This window comes from Rhipicephalus microplus, chromosome 4, assembly GCF_043290135.1.
Source record: "Rhipicephalus microplus isolate Deutch F79 chromosome 4, USDA_Rmic, whole genome shotgun sequence".
NCBI classification, from domain to species: Eukaryota; Metazoa; Arthropoda; class Arachnida; order Ixodida; family Ixodidae; genus Rhipicephalus; species Rhipicephalus microplus.
In genome coordinates this window covers 28987106-29011903 of record NC_134703.1, presented here as the reverse complement: position 1 = coordinate 29011903, position 24798 = coordinate 28987106, and the positions used below count along the sequence as shown (strand labels likewise).

The window sequence follows — 24798 nt, the reverse complement described above, 5'->3', positions numbered from 1 at the left end:
TCATTCCGCTGTCCAGGCCGCCGCGAAATTTGTTCGGAATACGTACCCGTCGCCATGGAAACCTCGCGCGAGTCCTTGAAAACCAGTAATGTGTCCATGCCATCGAGTAAAAATACAGATCTCTTCCGGGTGCTTAGAGCGACCCCTGACGCTTCCTTCTTTTGTTGAGCGCTCGGATAGAAGGAAGGAATCTCGCGAACGCCTCTCGGCTCTTTGCAGAGGCAAATGTGGTGCTCGATCACATACCCAGTGTCTGTATCTCAGACCATGCGGCGTTTCTCTTTCCTGCTTCGACAAGTTTTCTCAATTGCACGTCTCTTTTCAGTTAGTCGCGCTTGTTTTCCATTTTCATTTATTCCTTTTGGCAATTGACCAAAAAATAATTTAATTTCGAAATTAAAATGCAGAAACACTTTATTTCATTTGTCCCCCTTTTTTGCCCGTTGCTTATTTTCTCTTCTAGTACGTGGGCGCCTTTTTGGGGGCAGCTGCTTTGGTGTAGCGCAAAGTGTTTTGCGATCAGAATATCAGCGCATGCGCTAGTCAGTTGAGGTCGCCCTTGGCATTGTCGCGATAATATGAATTTCTAGGCACATCGCAGCATTTTTATGCATGCCTTTAACTGTAATTTCTCATTGATTTTTTCAAACTTTATTACACGCCTTTATATTTGCACCATTTTGAGTTTCGCCCACAAGTCCAGGTAAAGTTGCCGCGTCTTGTTCTAAAGCTCAATTGCACCATATGGATGGTCACAATGACACGATAATTAACTGCCTTGAAAATTGAGCCAACATTGAAACGAAGTTTCAATTCTAGAGACTTGTGATCATCTTCATGTCCCCATTAGCCTGAGAATGTTAATTCGGTTGTGTTGTTTTGGTGATCTATAGGAAAGGGGAGGAAGAGGACAACGAGAATGGTGCATTTTGTTTTCTGTTTATGTTCGCGCCAGTGAGGATTCATAGAATGTCGTGTGTCATCCTAATTTTGGAATTCTTTCTTTCTTTGTTTCTTTCTTTCTTTGTTTCTTTCTTTCTTTCTTTCTTTCTTTCTTTCTTTCTTTCTTTCTTTCTTTCTTTCTTTTTCTTTATTTTCTTTCCTTTAAAACAACAAATGTCAATCGCTCAGAGTTGTGCCTTGAGTATCTTTTTAGTATATCTTTATAACATAAATATGCATGTATTTCCTCTCTCTCCTAGTAAAGGTTAATGCGTGCCTGAAGATCTATTTTACTCTATTTTCTTCCCAGTAAACTTCAAAACTAGGGGCAATTATTTTGATTGTTTGCTTGTACTTCGATCGATGACAGCATCAAATGCCTCGTCTTCGTGTGTGTCGTGTCATGGTGGTGTGTTTTGTGCCTTTGTTTGCTTGTTTTTTTTTTTGTTTACTGCCTCGCTCGGTTAAGACGCTTCCTCCGCGTTCCTCGTTGCCTCTGTTTTGTTGTTCTTCCCGAGTGCTCGTATTTTGCTTCTTCGAGAACGCGGGATCTAAAATGAAGGATCGTATAGGCCAGGCGTCGCTGTGACGGCCAGACTCACTGGGCAGGTTATCTTATTTTTTTTTCGTTCTCGTCCATTGTTCGTCGGCGTGGACAAAGGACCCACAAGCGCAACAGCGAAGGCGGATCGCTTTGTCCGGGAGTGGGTCTCGTGTGGCCGACACATTGTAACTCTCAAATTAAACTAGATATAAGTAAAATCGGGGGCTTTTTGTCGGTTTTAATCAATCTTCATATACCCAACGGCATGTGGAGCCCATCTACCTTGTGTCTGCTGTCGTACAGCTTTTGCTACATTGTGTTTCTCTGCAAAACCGTTGGCAACAGAGAGCGCTTGACACACTAAACTCGGAGATTCACCTTTATTTTCGTTATATATTCTCCTCTTGTTCGGAATATCGAATTCCTAGTAGAGTGACGGTTCCTTTATTGTGTCGGGCAGTTTTGTTTTCTTAAATGTTTGTAAGCGCGCTGGCACCACCACGGCTCCTTTGAGGAAACTCTTTTTTTTTAATATAGAAATATCTGAGAGCAGTCTTCTCTGGAGATGAGATAACTGGTAGAACCGTATGCCCAGCATTTAATCAACTAGCTAAACCTGTGCAATTCGGCGGAAGGCAAATTTTATCGGCGCGTTTGAGGACAGATTGCGGCAGCTTGTGCTTACGGAGCTGCAGTTTGTCCTACCAATAAAGTTACGCAGATATTTTCGTGCACGTAGTCCAAATTACCACGGACGCATCTTTCAGTGCAGTAATTAGCCAAAACATAATTGTGTAATTGAACTTCGGCCAATTCATGTTAAATTGATATTTTCTTACGAATTCTGCCCACGATGTGCCATCTACGGTTTTTGGTTGCCATAACGCTGCACCTTACTATCCCGCCTGTGTCTCGGCCTCGACACCGAGTTCGCGCATCCGGTGAGAAGACGGTCGCGTTTCTCAACGCTTAGCAATGGCGTTTCTGAATTTCATCCCAGCTTTTGGGGATTAACACCGTCTTCGGAGCAAGTTTTCCGGAGTTACAGGAACCTAAATATAGCTCCTCTGAGACCTTAAAATCGTGGACGCCGAGCCAGAAGGTTCGAACGGATAAGTTTCGTCGCTGCTCCACATCCCTCGTTCGAAGTTGCGTCCCGCCGTTTTACATGCTGCTGCCTTCCGGTGCGTGATAAGAATTTGGAAAGCGGCCGTGCTACGTGGTGTGTGTTTGTGTCCGCGATCGCGCTGTACTTTTAAGCCTGTTGGCGAAACTGCAAACTTAACTCTCGTTTCAATATAGGTAAATGTTTGAGAAACTAGGTAGCCTTGTTCGGTGTTTCTAGCCTTATTTATTTAGTGCGTTTTAACTGTCCCTTACATTTCCCTAGGGCAGAAGTTTCGATATAGGCCCCTATTTTGGAACCAGCCTGCGGCAGGATCGTTAGCTCTATACTTAATTGTGTTTCGGAGAAAGGGATGACTAATCGAACTCGAAAAAGGTATCGGCTTTTGCTATCTGTTTATTATTGTTGCTCATTGAGCTGCACCTCAAACTTCTAATGGAGCGTCAAATAAGCTCGAGCACGAAGGTAATACCATAGCGAATCTATATCTTCTTATGCACGACAGGGGGCTGTCGTGAATACAGACGAGGGTAACCAGATGGGTGCGATAGCTTAAGCCAGCTTTAAAACCATATTGAAGCTCATTTTGCGATTGAACTATGACAAGAAAACGTTCTAGCAAAGCTACTCGTCTCATCGGGATTATTTATTTATTCTTTATTCAATGATTACCCCGCTTAGCCCGAAGGCGCTGCAGGAGGGGGGTTACGATGTCGAGAAAAACACGTCTTTATTAATACAGCACACTTGTTCATTTGATAAGTGATTCCATTCTCTAATGGAACGAACAAAAACGAATTAGCATACAAATTAGATCTGGTACGGTACTCTAAAATCTTGAAACAATGATCATTTCGCGAAGAGATATAATGAGGACTGTAAAGGTACTTTTCTTTTGAACATTTCCTAGAATGTAGTGTATTTGTCCCGCAAGTGTTGATCAACCTGATAGTAAGAGATGCGTGCATGAGGCCATTTTTAACGAAAATTGCTTGCTTTCACTTTGTGAAATCAGGGATTGCCGAAGAACTCCTAAAATTGGCGCTGGCGTTTTTGGGTAATCCATGGCGATATAGCCTGACATTCCTAAGCTGGTTGTGAACTGTGGAAGCGTGAGTACATTAACTGATTGGTTCCCGCTTGCTGAATGTAGCTTCCTTGGACTTGAGGTTTCGACTTCTAATGATAGCCTATTTCAGAGTGGGTGTGCTGCACGACGTAACCAGGACTATTGGGTCTCGCTAACACCTCCTCTTTAATTTTACTTCCCCCTCCCTCCCAGCGCAGGGTATAGTCTACCGAGTTCAGCCCCGGTTAACCTTCCTGCCTTTTTGTATGCTTATTCTCTTTCTCTCTTCGTGTAAAAACCATTCCTATTCTCCTTTATAAACATGTTCTATTGTTCCTGCTTAATTACATCTAATTCTCCGTGATTTGCTTACTTCACATTTTCCTTTGATATTTTTCCTGCCATAATTTTCTGTGTTTACTTGTTCCTCCCCAGAGAGTACACTTGTTTACTTGTACTCATGAAATAATAACAGCGCGATGAACAATAAGAAGAGGACAGGCGACACACCTCAGAAATGACTAATAACCAAGTGTTCTAGTTCTTTCGAGCGGTATATACGTGGTACTTGAAGGAAATATTACTAGGGTTATGTACTCTAGAATTTAATATTAGCTATATGAATATATACACATATGGTTTATTTAGTGGCATAGAAAGCAAGGTATGTATCTACAATTTTATGGAAACCTTAACTAAACAGCCTGTTTATTGTTCTGTGTATTCGCGTACGCCATAGTGGGTGAATAATTTTGTCCAGTAACTCGCACATTGCTGTATTCTCGGTCGCTCTTTGTATGACACGCGATACAGAGCAATTTACCGCAGAACAATGTCCTCAGTTCGACCATTCATGAGTGGCTGGACGCTTGTCTTTACGCACGCTCCTTTGGACGTGGTTTAATTGTATGTGAAAAGGATTAGTGCTTGAATCTCGAGCAGCTACACGGCTCAGCCTCCGCCAGAACATTCCCGTTTAACCGAGCACAGTTTTCGTGCGGCCTCGCCTACATTTATTAACCTTGCCTCTCTCCCGCGCCCTCAGAGATTTCCTGTCAATATATAATCTGCTTTGTATTGGAAATATAGTTACACCCCCCCCCCCCTCTACAATGGCTTAAAAAGGGCGACCGTAAAGAAAGCGTGAACATTGCTTCGGGGGTACTAATTTCTGAAAAGCAAACGGCTTTACAGCCTTTTGCTTCTGCTTCGTTTTATCCTACGTACAGGAAAAAGAAATAAACCTCAAATCTCAAATCTCACATACCAATGTTTGGCGAAGTATTAAATTCTCAGGCTGAATGACGTCACTGAATTATCTCATCTTTCGTTAAATCTGCGACTTCAACAGCACAAGTTCCAGTTCGCAGTAAATGTCCTTCAAGTAACCAACGAAGATTCAAGTTTCAGTTTGAAAACTGCTAGTATAAAATAGTTAGCATCCTGATATCATTCTGTATAAACAATATTTCGACTGTGGCAACTCGTGGCGGCGGGTTCTTCTGGCAGGCGACATAGATTTTGTAGTTTGGTAATGACCGTCAGGCAAATAATGTGAGATCAAGGCTGAGCGTGGGAGAGGAGAAAAAATGCCGCCACATCCACGAAGTGAATGATGATGAGTGGGCGAAGCTCCGGAGGTAAACCTGGTAAACCATGAATCCTCCGTACATTTTGCTCACTTGATTTTATTGCAACGCTCCCCCTAGCGTACATCGCCGCACTATATCGAACGATGACACGCGCCATATGTGGCATCATTCCTATTTTATAACACCTCGCATCTTTCATAATCAACTACACGTACCGCCGTCTAGTTTATAACATCTTGCATCTTTTGGACGGACGGACGGATGGACGGACGGACGGATGGATGGACGGATGGATGGACGGATGGACGGATGGACGGACGGACGGACGGACGGACGGACGGACGGATGGACGGACGGACGGATGGATGGATGGATGGATGGATGGATGGATGGATGGATGGATGGATGGATGGACGGACGGACGGATGGACGGATGGACGGATGGATATGGCTTTACCCTTTAGATCGGGCGGTGGCTAGCGTAATACTTAGAACTGAACGAGAGGTGGCTACATACAGGGGACGCACAGCCCACGCCTTAAGGAGCTTCGCTCCTAAAATAAAGCACGCTTTGAGTAAACCATGTTATGATTATGAGAGAAGCTGTAGTGGAGGGCTGCGGAAATTTAATTTTGACCATCCGCTGTTTTTTAACGCATACTGGTGTGGCACAGTATACGGGCCTCTACTCTGTGGTCTCCATCGAAATACGACCGTTTCAACCGGGGCCGCACCCGTTATCTTCCGGTCAGCGTGTGATCATCGTAATCACTGTTCCACCAAGGGGGACACCAAGTATTACATTTATGCATAAAAATTGGGTGACCCATAAGCTTCGCCTTAATGAGTTGAACGCGACAGCGAAATCCAGCCCTTAGTACACCCTTCAACCGCTAAGTGCATACTTATTCATATGTTTTGTTACATGCACACGCACGCACACAAACACGCACACAGCATATTGCACCAGCGTGCGCTATTATCGTCGAATGGGCTCGTTTTCGTCGTGACACCTATCGAACAAGATGCGTTGAAGGGGCCCTGAAACATTTTTTTTCAAGTAAAAATGGAACGAATTCACTGGAAGAGCTTATTGCCTCGCGAATTCAACGCCGCAAAACTTCAAACAATCCGTCCAGTGTGAGTGGAGTTACAAAGGTTTGTCGCATGCTGCAATTGCATTTTTTTTCTTCTCTCGTCCCGACGAAAGCGCTGGATGCTAAGCAGGCATGGGTGGCAGGGCAAGGAAACTCCCGCGCCTCGTGACCTTGAGCGCTTTTTTTTTCCGAATGTGTGGCTTCCTCAGTGTGACCACGCGCGCACGCGTGGACAAGTAGTGGCCTCCCGCAGCTATCTCGGTAACTTGATTTTTTGGTCACAGACGCATAGACGATTTTTCGCTCACAACCAAAGGGGCCGACGCCGGCGGCGGGTATTGTGTGACACGAGCTTTTTAACGCTATCGCGTTAATATGTAGAAGTGCAGCAAGAAAAAAAGTAAAAAAACACATGAGCATAAAAAGTGACTCGAAATTCATGTCATTAAACACAACCACTAGTTATTGTACATTGCAATTGCGCTGCAACTTGCAGGCGATCATGTGGAATGTTGAACTCTTCTGTCTCTTATGTGCTCCATCTCTGATGTGCTCCATTAGATAGTCACCCAGCTAGAATTAGTGATCTGGCAAGTGCTGTATAAATAAGCATTATATATGAATTAAGCATAACGCATAAAGTGTTATAGTAGGCATCCACATATTTTATTCTCTAAGATAGCTGTCTCTTCCTCCAATCTTCTTGATAGTGCACTGCTGCCCATAAACCAGCGCAGCTGAGAGCTACGGCAGTCATAAAGTAAAACACACCGTCGTAGCTTCCAAGGTTGTCTCGGCAGTAGCCTGCAAAACAAGTGATGCAGCAGTATCCGGTGACAAACAGTTCGTCCATAAAATCCGAGAGCAATAGACCAACGTTGATGCTTTATATTGTGCACGTAGCGAAGACAGGGGACAAAACACGCTGGAAAATCATACCCGAGACTGTCATTGAACTACTTTGTTTTGGATATACAGCTTAAAAAGTGCGTTAGAAAACAAATTCGGCGCTAGCAAACAAAAGTATAAAAGAGACGACGCCCTAACGGGCTAACTTCAAGATGTTAATTTCCGGGAAACAGCAACCTATTTATACATGCACAGTGACGCCACCAGTTCACACACGAGTCAACCAGAAGGGCTGTCTCTCTATCTAGGGGTGTGTTCCAATACTCACCGTAGACGGCTAAATAGACAGCTAAATGGACGGCGGCCATCTTAAGTGCCATTTCGATTCTCACGTAGCCGGCAAAACAGACAGCTCCGAGATGACCGCATCGTACACAAATACGATGCAGGCTACGTTGCTGTCTAAACAAGATGGCGGCTCAGCGAATCGCTCAAATAGATCGGATCTCGCCGGAATGGTCGTCTGCACGCAAGCGGACGCTTCCCCAGACGCTCAATGTGAGTGACGTTTATTTGTTTTTGCTTTCAACACGAAATAGGCCAGAAAATACAACTGTTACGTTTGTTTATTTTAGATTTTTCTAGCTGACGCGAGGTGGCGCACCATCGCGTAAAAGCCGTCCAGATGTGTTCCGATTCTCGGACACCATGGGCTCGGGGCTGTCTTCTAAGCAGTCTGCGTAGACTGTCTACATACTGTCTAAGGAAGAAAGTTAAAGTGGAAAGACAGGGAGGTTAGCCAGTTCTTAGACCGGCTGGCTACCCTGTTCTGGGGAGAGGGGTGAGGGGAATAAAAGATGTTAAAAAGAAATGGTGCGAAGAGAGAGAGAGAGAGAGAGAGAGAGAGATTGCAAAAAAAATTGCGACAGAGGAAAGGCAACATCAAAGAGTATAAGACACTAAAGTCTGTCTCTGAGGCCAGTTGTCTGCAAAAAGCGCAGCAAAGCTTTCAAAGCTTTCTGGGCTGAGGATGGGCTCAATACACGTCTTCATCTATGTGCTTCGCCAGAACCTTGCAAGAACCACACATCGGTGCGCAACCACAACAGAGGAAGAAGACGTTTAATAAGATTGCAGATTAATGTCGCTAACACAAATATTTACTGTCTTTTTCCTTTTTTTTCGTTGATGGCAACTTGTCTTCTGACGCCAAGAGCGAAAGGTTTCGAGAAATGTTGCGCATATGGAGCCTCAACAAGCTTGCAAGGCAGTGGTAGGGGGACTCCAGTGTTGTTACAGATATCGAATAAAAAATTTTTAGCTCAAGAACAAGACATTCACATGACAGTGGGAGACGTGATGGACGCTATTTCCCGTTGTGTGTGCACCACCTGGCCGTATGTCAAATTTTTTTATACCAGCGATATGTAGCTTTGATAAATTATTTTGTGCATTAAAAGATGAAACAGGCACTCATTCTGCAGTGCTTAGTAGCGAACTAAATTGGATTAGTGTTCAACGGGGTGTAACTTCGTTAACAGGTGGCACGTTAGAAGTAAATTCTTGAGGAGTAAAATAAAAATTGATAGTATGATTTGATGGAAAGATACCTCATGTGTGAGAACAAGACACTGGTTGGACGAGGCTCCAATAACCGGTACGAGAGATCCTTACCGATCACCAGCGGCCTCTCGAGGAGCGCGAAAGCACCGATGAAATTCATGATGCCGAGACACATGCTGAAGGTCTCTGGATCGGCGATGTCTGCTGCTAGTACGAAGATGTGGGCGACAGCAGCTCCGTTGCACCAGCCGGCGACTACCATGATCGCCGCCAGGGCGGAATACGTGGCGAAACTGGGCATCATGGCGTACGAACACGCGCTACCGACGCAGCACGCAGCCATCATGGTGCTCTTTCGCATCACACCTTTGTCCGTAGCGAGCCCCGAGGTGAACCTCGCAACGAGGTCGGGTGCCGTGATGAGAGTCACGAGAGACACGGCCTCCCATTTCGGCATGTCCCGATCGGCCGCGTAGTCCACTACCACAGTCAGCAACGTCGTGCTCAGGAACCACAATTGTCCCATCGTGTAGGCTACGATGTAGAACTTCGGCAGTTTAACGAAGGACAAGCACATGACCATCGCATCTTGTCTCAAAGAACAGCGTCTGTTGTTGCTGATTGATTCGCTCGAAAGGTTTAAAGTCTCTTTGTTCGCTCGCGCCATTGCGCATCTGGCGTCTCTCAACGATATTGTTTGATCAGTCTTGCTGACACAGCACGGATTCATGCGTAGCGATGGATGCTCACCACTATCGCTGCGAAGCAGTGCTGCCCCGACTTCTGGAAGTCGGGGTTCAGTGCAGTCTGTAGTGGTCTTTGATCTCGGAGTGTTGCTACACGGGCTGCTCGTGAGGAGGGCAGCAGCAGTCGAATTGAGCATGACGGCGCCGAAAACGAGGAGTCCGCCCCTCGTTCCGTAGACGTCGAACAGGTACTGCACAAGCGGCGGGAAGAGGATGCCGCCGAGCACGAAGCCCCCATTGGAGATTCCGGAAGCGAGAGCTCTGTACTGACTCACATTCTGGTTGACGACAGCGTAGCTCAAAGCCACGAGGGATAGACCGCATCCTGCGCGTAAAAACAAACAAACAAACAAACAAACAAACAAACTGTGTGCATGTATTATCCCCGTATCTTGCGATGGCTGAACCATAAAAGCGACAAGACCTGCCTGTTTATCAGATTTGGGGCAATATTTCAGATAGGAAGCGCCTTATAGTCAAGCTCAATCCGGTGTGCGGCGTGACCACCCTTACTGTGCACGCGGTTCCACCCCCTTTCTCGTCTCGCAACTCCGACGCACCAGTGGCTCCTATCCTACGCACTCTCCCCCCCCTCTCCTCTCGGCATCTCTCCCTGCGGCGCTTACACCCCCATTGCGCATGCGAACCTCCCCTCCTCTCCTACTCTTTCTATTTTTAGAAAGGTTCATGTTATCTATTAGGTAAGCACGGTATACAGTCCGTTTACAGTCCATCTGCCTACTTTCCTGAAGCGAGTGGTGAGCTGGGCGAGCTTTCTGGATCAGACTCCGGAGGGTTTCGTTTAGTCAGTGACATGGTCGTGCAAGTTCAAGGGGAAAGTGAGACCGAATGACTTTCTCGTCCACACCCTCAGTTCTCGAGCGCGTTTTCAGACACTGTTCTGCAATAAACGCCGTTGCGTACATTACAATGTAATCCCACTTCGCCTCAAGTATAGCTGACGAGCTATTTACACTGTCGTTTTTTTTCCCCTACCTCTCGCTCGCTGTGTGCTGCACCTTATTCGCGAATAAAGCTGCAACAACTTACCGTGCAAAACGCCAAGGCTGACGCTGAGGTACGGGACGCCGGTGGCAAAAAAGCTGACTGACACCGACAACGACGCCAGGAGACAGCCAAGTCTCATCAACCTGCATATGTTGAAGTACCTGGCCAGCACGCCGGAAACTGGACCTGCGCGACAGTGCGTTTTGAAAAGCGCATTATGTTTTCAGAATAGGCTCGCGAGATGAAGAACAACGTAGTTAATTAATAACACGTATCAGATTACTATCGTGCCCCATTTAAGCTAGACTTGAAATCCGTTTCTCGTGTACCGTTCCTCGTAATCCGTTCCTCATGGGTTCTCGCAAACTGGACGTGCCACGTGTGCTTCATTATGACATAAATGCACTTTATATATCGCCGATTTCACCATAATATCGCAAACTTTTGATGAACCATAACTTTCTCGCTATAGTTCCCTATAGAATTCTGCCGCATATTGATGTGTTTCGCGAGTAAACTAAACAAAGAACAGCTTCAATACTAATGAATTAACCCTGCGCTGTACACGACTCATTGGTGGTCGAGAGCACAGCGCTATAGATACGAAGCGAGATGCGAATTCACAAAGCTTTTCGGATGGGTAAGTTCTCATTTCTGCTGGCTAACATGCTTCGCTAATCATATCTCCAGCGTCCTGATTGTTTGAAATATTTCGCAGTAATGATTCTGTCGTAAGATGCCTCCCAAAACGGGAGCATGGAGAATTCAGGAATGCCAGCACGAACGGAACCACGGAAGTGCTTAATAGTACGAAATGCGCACATATGCATGAGCTCTAAAATAGAAAACAAAATATGTCTCCTGCCCTGTGCCTAGAAAAGTATGGTTAGCAAGTTGGTTCATTGTAGATCGTTTAACATCGCAAAAAAAAAAAAGCGGTAGGAATTAAGATAGAGACAACATAGACACTGTCTATGCAATCATCGTTTCCACTTTTGCATGCTGTTATATGCTTTGAAAGTAAAAGCTTGAGAGTAAAAAGATTGAAAGGGGTCTTTTGGGTTATTTGGTACTCAAGATATTGTTATGCTCTCTATCCCTCATCAATTAACGACCGATTCCAGTAATGAACCTGTAAATAAACGTAGCTCCCATGCTGCACGCAACCGTCCATGGCAACACACGATTACATCTACAGAAATATACGGCCAATCATCTGTGTTACGTGAGAAAAGCGCCATTCGAAGCCAGTAGGTACACTCAGCTACGCGGATTTCCTCCGCGTGATCGTAGCAATCCGCGTTCTCATTGGAGCGTGGCATTTACTGCGTACCTATCAACCCTCCACCTATCCCAATCGCATCACTGATCTTCAATGCTTCGTTTTTCTAAGAAAAGAATCTATCGTCATCATCATAATCGTCATTATCAGAATGGTGATCGCATCGCCTTACCAGCGGCCAGGTTGAACAGGGTGGCCAAGCACAGCGGCCAGGCGGCGTCCTCGCGCGTCACCCGAAACGTGTTCGCCACGCCGACGTAGACGATGGCACCCGACCGAATCACGGCCAAAGCGAAGGCGTTGATGCAGCAGCAAGCCGCCACCACGAGCCATGCTCGGCCGGAGTCCATCGCGACAGACACGCCATTGGTGTCTGCGGCTGGCGTGAGAAGCCCATCAGCCTTGTTTCGCTGTGTACAGAGGGTGTTGAACTTTCAACGAGCTAGACGGATGTCTAAGCGATGCCTGTCCCTTTCTTTTACCCAAGAAAAACAAAGCACGGTAGAACAATAAACATGTTATCTTTACGTCCCCCACGCGCCGTCGTTCGCAGAGGATAGTACTCGGTCTTTTCTTCATTTGCTTTTCACGTGGAGCCTATTTAGCCATCTTTAGAACATCAAGGACTCATAAAGTGAAACCGCGGGCTCAGAATCGGATGTGGTAATGCTTAGGAGAGAATGTGGGTCGGAGAGTGCGAATAGCCCGTGTCGAGTGCTCAAGGCCCGTGGGTGCGTACGTTGGGCGCGAAGTCTCGTGCACAACGTCGATGTTAAACAAGAAGCAAACTCGGGGTCATCGCGCGTTCTTTTTGTTCCACGACATAGTCTCTTGTTAATAAAAGAATGGCTCACCCACAGTGTATCTCTGTAGCAACGGGACTTCTCTTCAAATAGTATGACGCAAGCACAATCGACGGCTTCTATATGGAAGAGCAAGTGGTTGTAAAGGAACATGTACTCGGTGAACGCAGCTGCGATATCTGCGATGGCCATACAGAAGCACCCACGGCTACACGATAGCCACCAGTGTTGATCAGTCGCACAACTATAATCTATATTGCAGCGTGCAGCTTTCAAGAAATTGTGACGGACAGAAAAAAAATTCCCCGCAGCTTCCCTCGGGGGAACACTGAGGAGGATGCGGAGCATATAATTGGTTAACGGGGTGTTAAAGTGCGACTTACTTGGGTCGATGGCTAAATTGGTGAACGTGGTTGTGAAATGGGGTGTTAAATTGCGACTTACTTGGGTCGATGGCTAAATTGGTTAACGTGGTTGTAGGAGGGGGTGTTAAATGAGTGAACACGTACACACGTATGCGAAAGGGCGGCGCTGGTCGAAGGGACGTCGATCATTGTGTTTGTGGATTCGTTGGAATTCATTTCACCGCGACCTTGGACGTCGACGCGCCGTACAAACCAACCGACGAGCGGCATCTGACGAGCGCCGACCTTGAGTATATATACAGCTCGACGGCGCATGCACTGTCAGCTGTTGAATGTTCTCGAAGCGCGACGCCACATGCGCGTCCACTGGAGAATCAGGAGAATTGTAGATGTCGAACGCGGTGTGTAGAGGAGGAAGGGTGCACAGATGGTGGAGGAGTGAAGCACGCGCGGTGTGTAGAGGAGGAAGGGATGCACAGATGGTGGAAGAGTGGGCGACGGCGCGACGGCGCATGCGCGCGCGTCAGCTGTCGAATGTTCGAGAAGCGGTGCGGACAGCGCGGACGGCGCACTACAAGGCGCGAGTATAAGATGCTTCCGCATCTAAAAGATTTTAAATGTGAGGATAATGGCAGTTTTCTGCGCGCAGTTAGCAGCTCGAAACAACACGGCGTGATATCGTGGGGAATCGCTGAAGTTTGCTGCCAAGGACTTAAGGTTTCACATAACCGAGGAGGGGCCCATCCTAATTTGCTCGAGGTTCCTATAACTCGCAAGGACTGCTTGCATGTATGTGTGTGCTGGTGATGAGACTTGTATACTCGCGTGCACGACGACGGAGAGCCGCCCCCTCTTCTTGAAACCGGTCGAGCGTCTGGCTTCACCCCACGGCCTCCCCACTGAGCTCTCCTACGACATTAAGTACTGCTGTAGCAATACATCGGACATCCACGCTTGAATGCAATTCCCTAAAGGTATTGCGTTATATTGTGTAGGAAGGCTAGATATAGTGTTTACAGGCTTGTTATTCTATAGGTGACCTGTACAGCACTTAGTATATTGATTGATTGATATGTGGGACTCAACGTGCCAAAACCACCATATGCTTATGAGAGACGCCATAGTGGAGAGCTTCGGAAATTTCGACCACCCGGGGTTCTTTAGCGTGAATCCAAAGCCGAGCACACGGGCGTACAGCATTTTCGCCTGCATCAAAAATGCAGCCGCCGCAGCCGGGATCACGCGACCTGCGGGTCAGCAGCCGAGTACCTTAGCCACTAGACCACCGCGGCGGGGCCAGCACTTTGTATAACAGGAGTGGCAGCGCTTGAACACCTAAGGAGAAACACTTCGGCTTGGAACACGTCGCAACAGCAAAAGCGACAACAGATACCCCGTTATGAATAACGCGGATGAAAGTGTTTTCTTCGCTTCAAATTAGTAATGAAGCCGGTGACACTATACATGGCAATAAGGGCTGCAGCGCGAGAACGAAGGTGCTAGAAGAAACAGACGAAAGGCGAGGCACGGCCTTTCGTCTGTTTCTTCTAGCACCTTCGTGCTCGCGCTGCAGCCCTTATTACCATAAATTCAAACCAACTAGCCCAAATAGCCATTCTTCTTCGGTGACACTATAATCAGCTTTTTTGATTCCGTTGCGGTGACCGTGTACTGTAGTTCGGCGCATTGTTGTAAGGTGATTGAGGTGTGCAGGAATGTCTGCCCGTGCAGCGCAGCAGCGAGAATGTTTGACGCTGTGTCGTAATTAAGAGTTACCTAAAGAATAATTGAACAATTAATATCATTGGTTGGACATTTAGTACAAGCATCAAGCGAGTGGACGTGTTAGGACAACTTGACGTAATCATTTAAAAATAATGAAAAGCGTCAACATGTAGTTAAAACTGAACACGCGTTTTGTATCATAATTTACGCGGTTTAAGCGCGATACAGGTGTTGGAAATACATAGATATATCCCGAATAAGCCAGGCTCGACGCGCGCTAATACATACTGCGCGGTCCTGCTTGCGCCGAATGCGCGTCGGCCTCTCGTAACGGGAAGACAAACAAGCGAAGTCAATGCGTTCGTTCGCCTTGGGGGCAAAGCCCAAACGAGTGCCACCGATACCTGCCCTAGGGAAATCGCGCGTCCGTTTTCCTGGACCGGCGCTACTCCCGCGGCGTACAAGCAATGCTGACGAGCTTGCCGCACCACGGGGCTGGGATGCACCCGTTCTACTTCGCCTCTGGGCGAACGAAGAAGAAAGACAAACGAGGCCGGTGTTTGTGACGAAGGAAGAAAAAAAGTAAGGCCGGTCTAACCAATGGGCCGGCAAGCGTTTATCCTGTCGACCAGGAAATGGACAGGTCGCGTGCGTAATGATGTGGGTTGTTGCCCGGCAACCGTCCCCACGGCAACGCCGAGATGGGCGAGGAGGAAAAGGGTGGTCCTTGCATGCGCCTTCGATCTGCCCGCGGCGGAGATGAGCGGAAGAGGCTTCAAACTGTCTTTCTCTTTGCTCTGCGCCCTTCGCGCCCTGCGCGACTGCCTCTCCGCTCTTTCACTTCTTTTGTACGTTCCTATTCGTAGACTGCCCTTGTGAGATAATGTGCAAATCCTACCCATACTCTGGCATTTTTTTTCCTCTACCGGCCGAATCCGTATCATTATCCCTTGTCTCCTATCGAACCAAGCAATATCTCGGCTGTTGCGTATACCTCGTACTTTACATAATCGCGCTCGCTTCTTCGTCCACGTCGCTGTTGAAGAGGGATTGAGCTCCTTTTTATCCGCTTCCATTTTTTCGTCTCTCCTTTGTCGTCCTTTATTTTCTGCTTTCTTACTCAATATAGCGAAGCACTCCCATTCTTCGCTCTCAAATATCTTCACGGGCTCCAAGTAGCAGTCGCGGCGCTGGCATTTGGCTGATCCTCTGCTTGAGAAGATTATCTCTCATAACGGATGCCGTGTTTTTCTGCCACTATCAGCGCTGTTGAAACGCCTGCCGTGGCGCTGATTCAACTACTTACGCTGAAGGACGTTGCTACCTGAGAGAGAGAGAAAGCGAATAAACGTTTATTAGTACTGTCCGTAACTAAAGTGGGTAGGGCTCTTCGTCTAGAGCTCCACTAGTTATAGCGGCTCGCGGGACCTGGTCCAGAATTGCCCATTGGCTTCCCAAGGACTTCTTCGGGAGTCGCACCTCCCACGACCAGTGTGGTAACGTGTGTATTTGTATGAGCGTCGAGTTTGCCGCAGCAGGACGCGAGGGACAGCTGTATGGAATGTGTGGAAGCGTGGGTACCCCTCCGCTCCAGGGCCACTCACCTTGATATTCGGAAGGGTGTAGTTTAGAAAGTGTGGGAAGGTTGTGGTACGAGTTCGTCTGTAGATGGCGCCAGTCTCTCAATCGTGCTTTTTTTTTTTTTTAGTTTCGGGGCGTCTCTCCAGACATTGACCTTGCTACCTGAGTAACTCCACTCGGTGGCCCTACCTCCTTTGCTCGCTTTATCGGTGGTGGTGTTCCTACAGCAGACAGAGCCAGAGCGTTTAAGAGGCTAGTGGCTGTTGTGGTATCAGTAGTACGTGCTGGGAGGAATCAACGTAGTTTTTTCTTCTTTTTACTCAACCTGTATAGCTATGCTATATTTAGCGTCTGTTTTGTGACTGCAGATTGGATGTGATGGGCTCCAAACACTGCTGCACTTTACGCTGTGCCAGTGCCAATATGGGTAATTTTAGCGAGGACAGGTTCGCCTGCAGTATGCAACACTGTTTCTGATAGTTGTTTTTTATATAAGCAATGTGTGGTGGCGGTTCCACAGCACCACGTGTTATGTTCATTGAGAGATAAATTGAGAGATATGAGAGCTTTATTTTCGTTTTCGATGTCATAGAAACACGTTCGCCCTATTTTATGCTTCCCGTGCACCATCCAAAGTTAAGGTCAAAATGCCAGGGACAGTCCTATACGAGGCTAAGAAACCCCTGAGAACATTGCCATCTCCTCTACTACCGCTACAATGACGAGCCAATCAAAAAAAGTTCGTACATTGTTAAACAAAGCCATTTCACATGCGCTAGAGATGGCGGGCTCATCTTCTGGTACTATACAGGTCACCCACGAGTTTACACAGTTGCTTTATCTTCTTCGCACATTTGGACATCAAGCAACGTTCTTCAGGGCAATACATGCACGTTACCTTAAACTTGGTTTCCTTTTCATATTCAGATCTTATTAGTCTTGCTTGAGCCACAAGGGACGATGAATAAATAAAGAAAAGTGTAACGTTAAGGGCTCGTTTTTTTATTGGTTAGGCACAGTATAAATGAGAACTAACAGACAATAATGCCAGAGGAAGATTGTGGTATGTTATTAGGATCGATTGTAATGTAGATGTGAAGAAAGAAAAGCAAAAGAAAAGATAACTTGCCGTGAGCAAGGACCGAACGTGCGACCTTCCAATTACGCATATGATGTTCACCAACTGAGCTATGCCACGGCGGCTATCCCCCCCCCCCCCCCCCCATCCACTTTATGGGGTATATATGTGTATTAAACGTGGAAGCGCCAGTCAGGGCGGCCTGTTGCCATGGCGGTAAGTGTGAAACACTCTCGCCGAATTCACATTACAATTACTTCTAATAACATCCTCTATAATTACCTTGGCATTATTGTCTGTTAGTTCTCACGCATAAATATAAAGTAGCTTCGTCGCACATCGTTTGCATTTCTTCCAAGCTCCGTCTCGAGGCTTTTTTCAGACTTTTCTTCAAGCACTGAGCGAGAAAAGAAGCGAGCCATGAATAGAGAGACGCAGTTTCGTGGACGCTGTCACGACCTACCAAAATTTACGCTCCGCTGAGTCTCGGCTGAGGGCGTGTACGTGCCATAACATCTGTTACCCGAAGCGATTCAAGAGTTTCATGGCTCACGCCGCAGCTGCAGAAACTGCCAAATATCGGAGAAACGTGGTCCCCCCCCCCCCCCCATTGCCTCTCTGAGTTGTTGTGCTGGCACAGTGATGGCAAATTCATGTGGCCGAAATGGGCACTAGTTTAAACTTAGGAACAACCAGATTTGGTGCCTCACCACTTCAGTTGATTAGGGGAGAGGGTGATAGCCCCCTCTGCCCCCCTCGTGCGCGCGCCTATGCGTAGAGAGTCAGACTGCAGGGCTCACAGCGAATATAGTATTAACGCTCACTTGCTCTGTTTTGTTTCAATCAGGGCTTCAAACAATTATGTTTTCCTTCACGTTTGTCCACACGTAAAAATATACAGCTGCAATATCACCGTATGCCACATATACTTGTGATAACGACTCATATGACATGGATAACATTGTATATGCAATTATACTTAAAACTTATAGTGCGTTGTCATCGGAAGAAATGAACCGTACTTAAATCGCAGGATCGGAATGTGATGAGCATTTATTCAGTGGTGACAACAAATTCATCGTAAATTCCACGCAAACTAAGACTGTTTCTCCGTTTGCCCATCGCAAATAGAGAGAGAGAGAGAGAGAGAGAGAGAGAGAGAGAGAGAGAGAGAGAGAGAGAGAGAGAAAATAAAAGGGAATGACACAACCGACGAAAAGCCGAGACGATTACCAGATGCCGTTCCGGGATGGTAGATATGAGAGGTCTACGTGCATTGTAATCACGCGTACCCTTGAATGTTTTCACCAGTTCTACAAGTTGACTTTAATATATAAGCAGTCCATTCTCTTCGTTTAATTTCATGTGGTTTTCGAATCTTGCTTCAATATTGTCGACGTTCGCTTCTCACCTGGCTTGTTAGTTCTCCCGTGGTGCCCCACTTTGTCGTGTTGGATTGTCAAATAAGTTTTTACCTCGGTACAAAGGGACCTTATACCGTACCATACGACATGTAGCAGACGTTACCTATGAGATTGGGGCGTAGTCTTCGAGACCAACGCGCCTGCAAGCACTCCCATTGAAGTAGTCCGCCAGTAGGTTGAAACCATACCGCCCTGCTTTTGAAGATAACTCCTAAAGTGCACCGAGTTGGCGCTTTTGCAGCTGCAGGTAATGCCACATAGCCAGCCCATCAAAAGGTAGACATTCTACGTACAGAAGAACGCAAAGAGGGCTGGCTTGTCCTCTGTGCGTGCTGTGTGCCTTCTTGAATGGAATGAATACACTCGAAAGTAGTCACGTTTCAACTTACGTAACAATATTTTGCCGCTTTGGCTAATATTTGTGGTTTGACGTCCCGAAACCACCTTATAATTAAGAGACAACACCGTAGTGGAAGGCTCCGGAAATTTCGACCACCTAGGGTTCCGTAATGTGCACCCGAATCTGAGCGCACGGGCCTACAGCATTTTCGCCTCCATCGAAAATACAGCCGCCGCAGCCGGGATTCGATCCCGCGACCTGCGGGTTAGCAGCCGTGTAACTTAGCCAGCAGACCAACGCGGCGGGGCTTATTTTGCCAGATTGATGCTCGAAAATTTGGACATCAGAATAAACTCCTTCATCCAGTTAAGCAGAGGAATGGGTCTATTTCCCGTGAAGGTATACAAATTTCTGCCCAGAAAACTGTAAGTTCTCCTTTGTAACGTCCTTGGCCGGCAGAGTGCTGCCAACGATGCGTATTCGCGGATCTCCAGCGGTGGCCGTGCGCCCGGGGCCCGAGCCTCCCACGCAGCGTTAGGGTGTGTGTACGAGGCCGTTTGTTACCTTTAGCTTTGGAAGCGAGTCGGGGTCTGCATAATGGCAGGAGTGGTGCATGGTCTGTGTCTAGTTTCCCGCCTGTTTATACGCAGCGGCGTCAGGCCGGCACACCAGCGCCCGCCCGGCAGGCAACCTGGTTCTTCTTTCACTCTTTTCCCACCGCGCGGGCAGGGAGCTCACTGGCCACTTTATTAATAATACCAGCTACCGACCGCTTCCACGAAGCCGTAGTTTGGGGCTCTGGCAGAATCACAAGGCGCCTGTGATATATTGCTGCTGCTCACTTGCGTCCTGCTGATCGTAAATTTCAAAAACAGGAGGACTATTCTTTACCACTTCCATGCAAGTACTCGGTGAGTGTGCTTAAGCGTAAACTATTCAATTTACCTAAACTATACCAGGACGCTGCTAATCCTAATCACTATTAAGTCTGTTAGCAGTTCTTATTGCAGTTTTTCACAGCACCGTGCCTTCGATATTGCCTTTCGAATCAACTCGACGGGCCTACGAGACCTTACTGTAACTATCCCTCTCTTTAGCACTTGCCCGCCGACGAATTACTTTATGATGTACCAGGTGGGCCTCCGTGCGTATAACTACACTCGCAAAGGTGATATCGCGTTTCCTTTCCCCATTCTCTTCTGTTTCAATCTGTGCCCCTCCCCCTTCTACAACGTAGACGTAATGATGAATGAGCTGTATAGACTCTCAAAAACTTAAAGGTTTATCTGCGACATTTCGTGGTATTTATATCAAGGTGGTGCAAATAAAAGCCGGTGTGAGCCAACAGCAATTTTTCTAAATCCTCGTCAGCCGCACTTTATTGCAAAGCAAATGTTTTAGTGTCCTGTATTACGGGCACGAAACCTTTGTGCCCGTAAAGGTCTGCCCTGTATTACGTCGATCTCATTAGAACGTCTTATCAGCCCATGTATTGACTCTTTTTCCTTCGCTTTTCCTTCTCTTTCCTCTCTCCCTCTTCTTTATACTCCTCCTTCTCATTCCCCCAGCGTAGGGTAGCAAACCAGGCACGTGCCTGGTTAACCTCCCTGCCTTCTCTCTTGCTGTTCCTTCTCCCTTTAACCTCTTATGTTGCTGTCAGCTCTTGCTCTGCCAAAACTGATCTGGCAAAACTGATTTTAACAGGAACAAAATACACGAGTTGTGCGAGTTCCTATACGCTTCTGCAACCTGCTAGCTTTATCGACCTGATACGAAAAGCAGTTCGGGTAATACTGCTTTTGGCGAGAAAATTGTAATAGTTGTCATTAGTGGGTTCACTCTCGGTGGATAATACTATGCAGATTTAATGGTATCAAAGTCTGGACGCTAACGCAGCCGCTATGTGCGCAGACCGCAAACTGCTGAAGTACGTCACCAAGTGACTGATTGCTAAGCACCCGGCACACCATCTGATACAGCTGGGTGACTGTATTAGGATACGTCTTCTGCAATAAACATTCCTACATCATCGCCAACATCTGCACTATCCAAGCCTTGGAACCAAAACGTGTCTCATACTACTGTCAGTACTTCATCACAAAGTATTAAATTGAGGCATTAATATTACGAAAGTCAAGACCCATGCAGTATGATGCACGGCTTTAGACTGGTTCTTGTTCGTCGTGGAGCTCATTTGATGAGTTTGGTACGACTATTGATGTCTGTTAATGTCGACTAATGAAGTGTGTAAGGCAGGGAGACACGATATCTCCAATGTTTTTCACCACGTGTTTACAGGAAGTTTTTAGGGCCCTAGATTGAAAAGAGTTTGGGATATGAGTTAATGGAGAGTATCTTAGAAACCTGCGATTCGCTCATGACATTGTCTTGATGAGTAACTGAGGGGACGAATTACAGATCAATATTACTGAATTGGTCACGGAAAGCAGAAGAGTTGGTCTGAATATATATAAGCAAAAAAAAAAAACTAAACTAATGTGCAACAGTCTCGGCAGGGAACAGCACTTTGCGATACGTGGAGAGACGCTGGAAGTTGTAAAGTAATATATCTACTTAGGACAGGTAGTAACCGCGCAGCGGAATCATGAGAGTGAAATAACTATGCGAGTAAGGATATAGGGGATTGCATTCGGCAGGCATTTTCAAATCATGAATGGTAATCTGCCACTAATCCTTAAGAGGAAGGTATATAACAGCTGCATCCTGACGCATACTTACCTACAAAGAAGAAACCTGGAAGCTTACAAAGAGGGTTCAGCTTGAATTGAGGACGACGCAGCGAGCGACGGAAAGAAAAATGATAGGGGTAACCTTACGAGACAAGAAGAGAGCAAAATGGGTCAGAGAACAAACCAGGGCGAAAGATATGATAGTTAAAATCAAGAAGAATAAATGGACATGGGCCGGGCACGTAGCTCGTAGGTATGATAAACACTGGTCCTCATGTGTAAGTGGCTGGATTCCCAGAGAAGGCAAACGCATGAAAGGGAGACAGAAGGATAGGTGATGACATTAAAAAGTTCGCAGGTACAACGATCCAGCAGAAAGCACAAGACCGGGTTGATTGGCGGATCATAGGAAAGGCCTTTGGCCTGCAGTGGACGTGCTCATAATGATGATGATGGTGATGATGATGATGATGATGATGATGACGATGATTGAAGTCGGTTACATTTATGTCGTTCTTATAGTATGTGTGCTGATATTGGTTCCGGCGACGATTACATGGTGGGGCCACTAGCTTCAGAATTACCGTATATGCCCCCGACGACAGTGGAGTTACGCATAGGTCCGCCATTATGTTTCCGCCATTATGTCAGCGGCTGTGCAGTGAAGCTACTCGTCGCTTGCGCAGGAGACAAATGCGGCTTGATATTCCGGCGCGGGTGGCATACCTCAGTCTTATTCGCACGCGCTGAACAAGTTTGCGCTCATACAGCGATTCTGCGTCCGTGGTGAAGACGACAAGTACAACACCAATACTGCAGCTATAGGTTCATCCAGGGGGCAGTGTAGGGCGAAACAACAGAGAGAAAAATAGATAAAAGAAAAAGACAGAGCGGCTAAGTTGATCGAAGAACCGGTTGGCTACCTTGTGCAGGGGCGGGAAAATAAGGTTCGAAAAGTGAATATGGCGAGAGATAAAGCAAATATAGAAACAAAATATTACACATGCACACATATGGACGGCGTTCCGATCAGAGTCGTTTGGGGAAACCAGTCGAACGCAAAAAGTGCAGGAGCACCTTATATCCTTCTTTCGAGACGTACAGTCCTGTTAGTGTCGCAGGATTCTTTCTTCCGAAAAAAAAATCTGGCCGTCCAATTGATCAAGTGCATTGCCGAGCGACTGTCTCGGCGAGCAGTACTGCGGGAATTCGCACAGGATGTGCCGAGTTGTTTCTTCACTACCGCAATGGTCACGGGCAGTGGTGTCAGCCATTGCTATGCGTAACACGTGCGCATTGGTAAATGCGACTCCCAACCATTGCTTGCACAGTAAGCTGGCGTGCCCCTGGTGAAGTCGTGAAGGAATTTTAAGACGGAGAATAGGGTGTTGGGTATATAATCGTGCGTGTTTGAAATGCTGCTCGTCAGCACCGCCGTGGTGGTCTATAGTGGCTAAAGTGCTCGGCTGCTGACCCGCACGTCGTAGGATCCAATCCCAGCTTCGGCGGCTGCATTTCTGATGGAGACGCAAAATGTTGTAAGCCCGTGTGCTCAGATTTGGGTGCACGTTAAAGAACCCCAGGTGGTCGAAATTTCCGGAGCCCTCCACTACGGCGTCTCTCATAATCATATGGTGGTTTTGGGACGTTAAACCCCACATATCAATCAATCAATCAATAATCAGTGCTGCTCGTAAAATTGAAACGTGGTGCGTTCGCGAGCAAGCATGCGGATTTTCCGTGCAGCGTCAGTTATGGGGAGCACTATTAATATTTGATTGTTCAGCAACAATATGAAAATTAGGCGAACCGCGTGAGAATTAAGGGATATCGCTGGTAATTTAGGTGGGTACGGTAGCGCTAGTGACCACTAACAAGTTTACATTTGTAATAAACCATCATGCACTACTGATTCACTGTTTGAAAAGGGAATGCTGATGAGACTGGCGTGAACAAGTTGACGTGGGAGTCGCGCCGTCGTGCTTGTAAAGCTGGCTTTGCCACAAAGATATCGAACGTTTGACGTCATTATGCACCACATGACGACGCTCGCCGGACAGCAGCGCGAGTGGCGGCAAGAAAAGGCATGCGCAACTCAGCTACCTGGGGTAACAACAGTACTGAAAGTTGGGCGAGTTGGTACTCACTCATGACTTCTTTGCGCAAACACGTACACGGACACAAGGAAAAGAGGCAAACAACACGGGCGCAAACTCACAACTGGTTTATTTTTAACAACGAACTGTACTTATATCTCCACGTAGCCCACACGCCCCCCCATCGGTGGATCCAGGAACAAACGAGATAACCTAAAGAAAGCTTATTCAGCGCACGTCATGATAAGAACTACAAAACGACAAAAAAAAAAACGAAAAAATCTGCAGATGCCTGAACTCTTCAATTTTTTGTTGTTTTGTGGTTCTTATCATGACGTAGCGCTGAATAAGCTTTCTTTAGGTTATCTCGTTTGTTCCTGGATCCACCGATGGGGGGGCGTGTGGGCTACGTGAAGATATAAGTACAGTTCGTTGTTCAAAATAAACCAGTTGTGAGTTTGCGCCCGTGTTGTTTGCCTCTTTTCCTTGTGTCCATGTACGTGTTTGCGCAAAGAAGTCATGAATGAGTACCTGGGGTAGCATATACAGGAACACTAAGTAGCTTCAAACGCCAGCGCTTTCTGGGGATAATTTCGTTAGTGCAAGCTTGTTATTTCCCTTCATTCTTCGCCCCCTTCCGCGCGTGCTGATTTCAGCTTGTGTTGTCCCAATTTTGTTTCCACCCGAGTGCTGATGATCTGGTGCTTTATTAGCGCAGCCGCGTACGCCATTTTTACGAGTTTAAATTTGCCCCTGCGCGGTCGTAAACCTTCCCGCTCTTTTTTGTCTCCACCTCCTGCCACTCCTTCGGTAAACAAACAGAGGAGCCCCTGCCGAGCCCGCCGCGCGGTGTGTTTACCCGGCGGAGCACCGTAGCC

General features: G+C 46.9%; 2 protein-coding genes across 5 annotated transcripts in view; one reads left to right on the top strand and one right to left on the bottom strand.

The window, feature by feature from the left end:
• Window positions 1-24798, top strand: part of Dgk (diacyl glycerol kinase 1) — a 422138-nt gene that overhangs the window by 167336 nt on the left and 230004 nt on the right. The window lies entirely within an intron of this gene.
• LOC119171802 (monocarboxylate transporter 12) lies at window positions 7013-24032 on the bottom strand. 2 transcript variants are annotated; one of them, XM_075892400.1, is made up of 4 exons: window positions 23972-24032; window positions 10579-10722; window positions 8894-9853; window positions 7013-7174 (listed from the first exon to the last, which is right to left on the bottom strand). In XM_075892400.1, exons 1-4 carry the CDS (start codon window positions 23973-23975, stop codon window positions 7044-7046), a joined length of 1239 nt encoding a protein of 412 aa, XP_075748515.1. In that variant the 5' UTR covers window positions 23976-24032; the 3' UTR covers window positions 7013-7043. The 2 variants fall into 2 exon arrangements, with proteins under 2 accessions (XP_075748515.1, XP_037278547.2); XM_037422650.2 differs by lacking the exon at window positions 23972-24032 and adding an exon at window positions 11991-12222.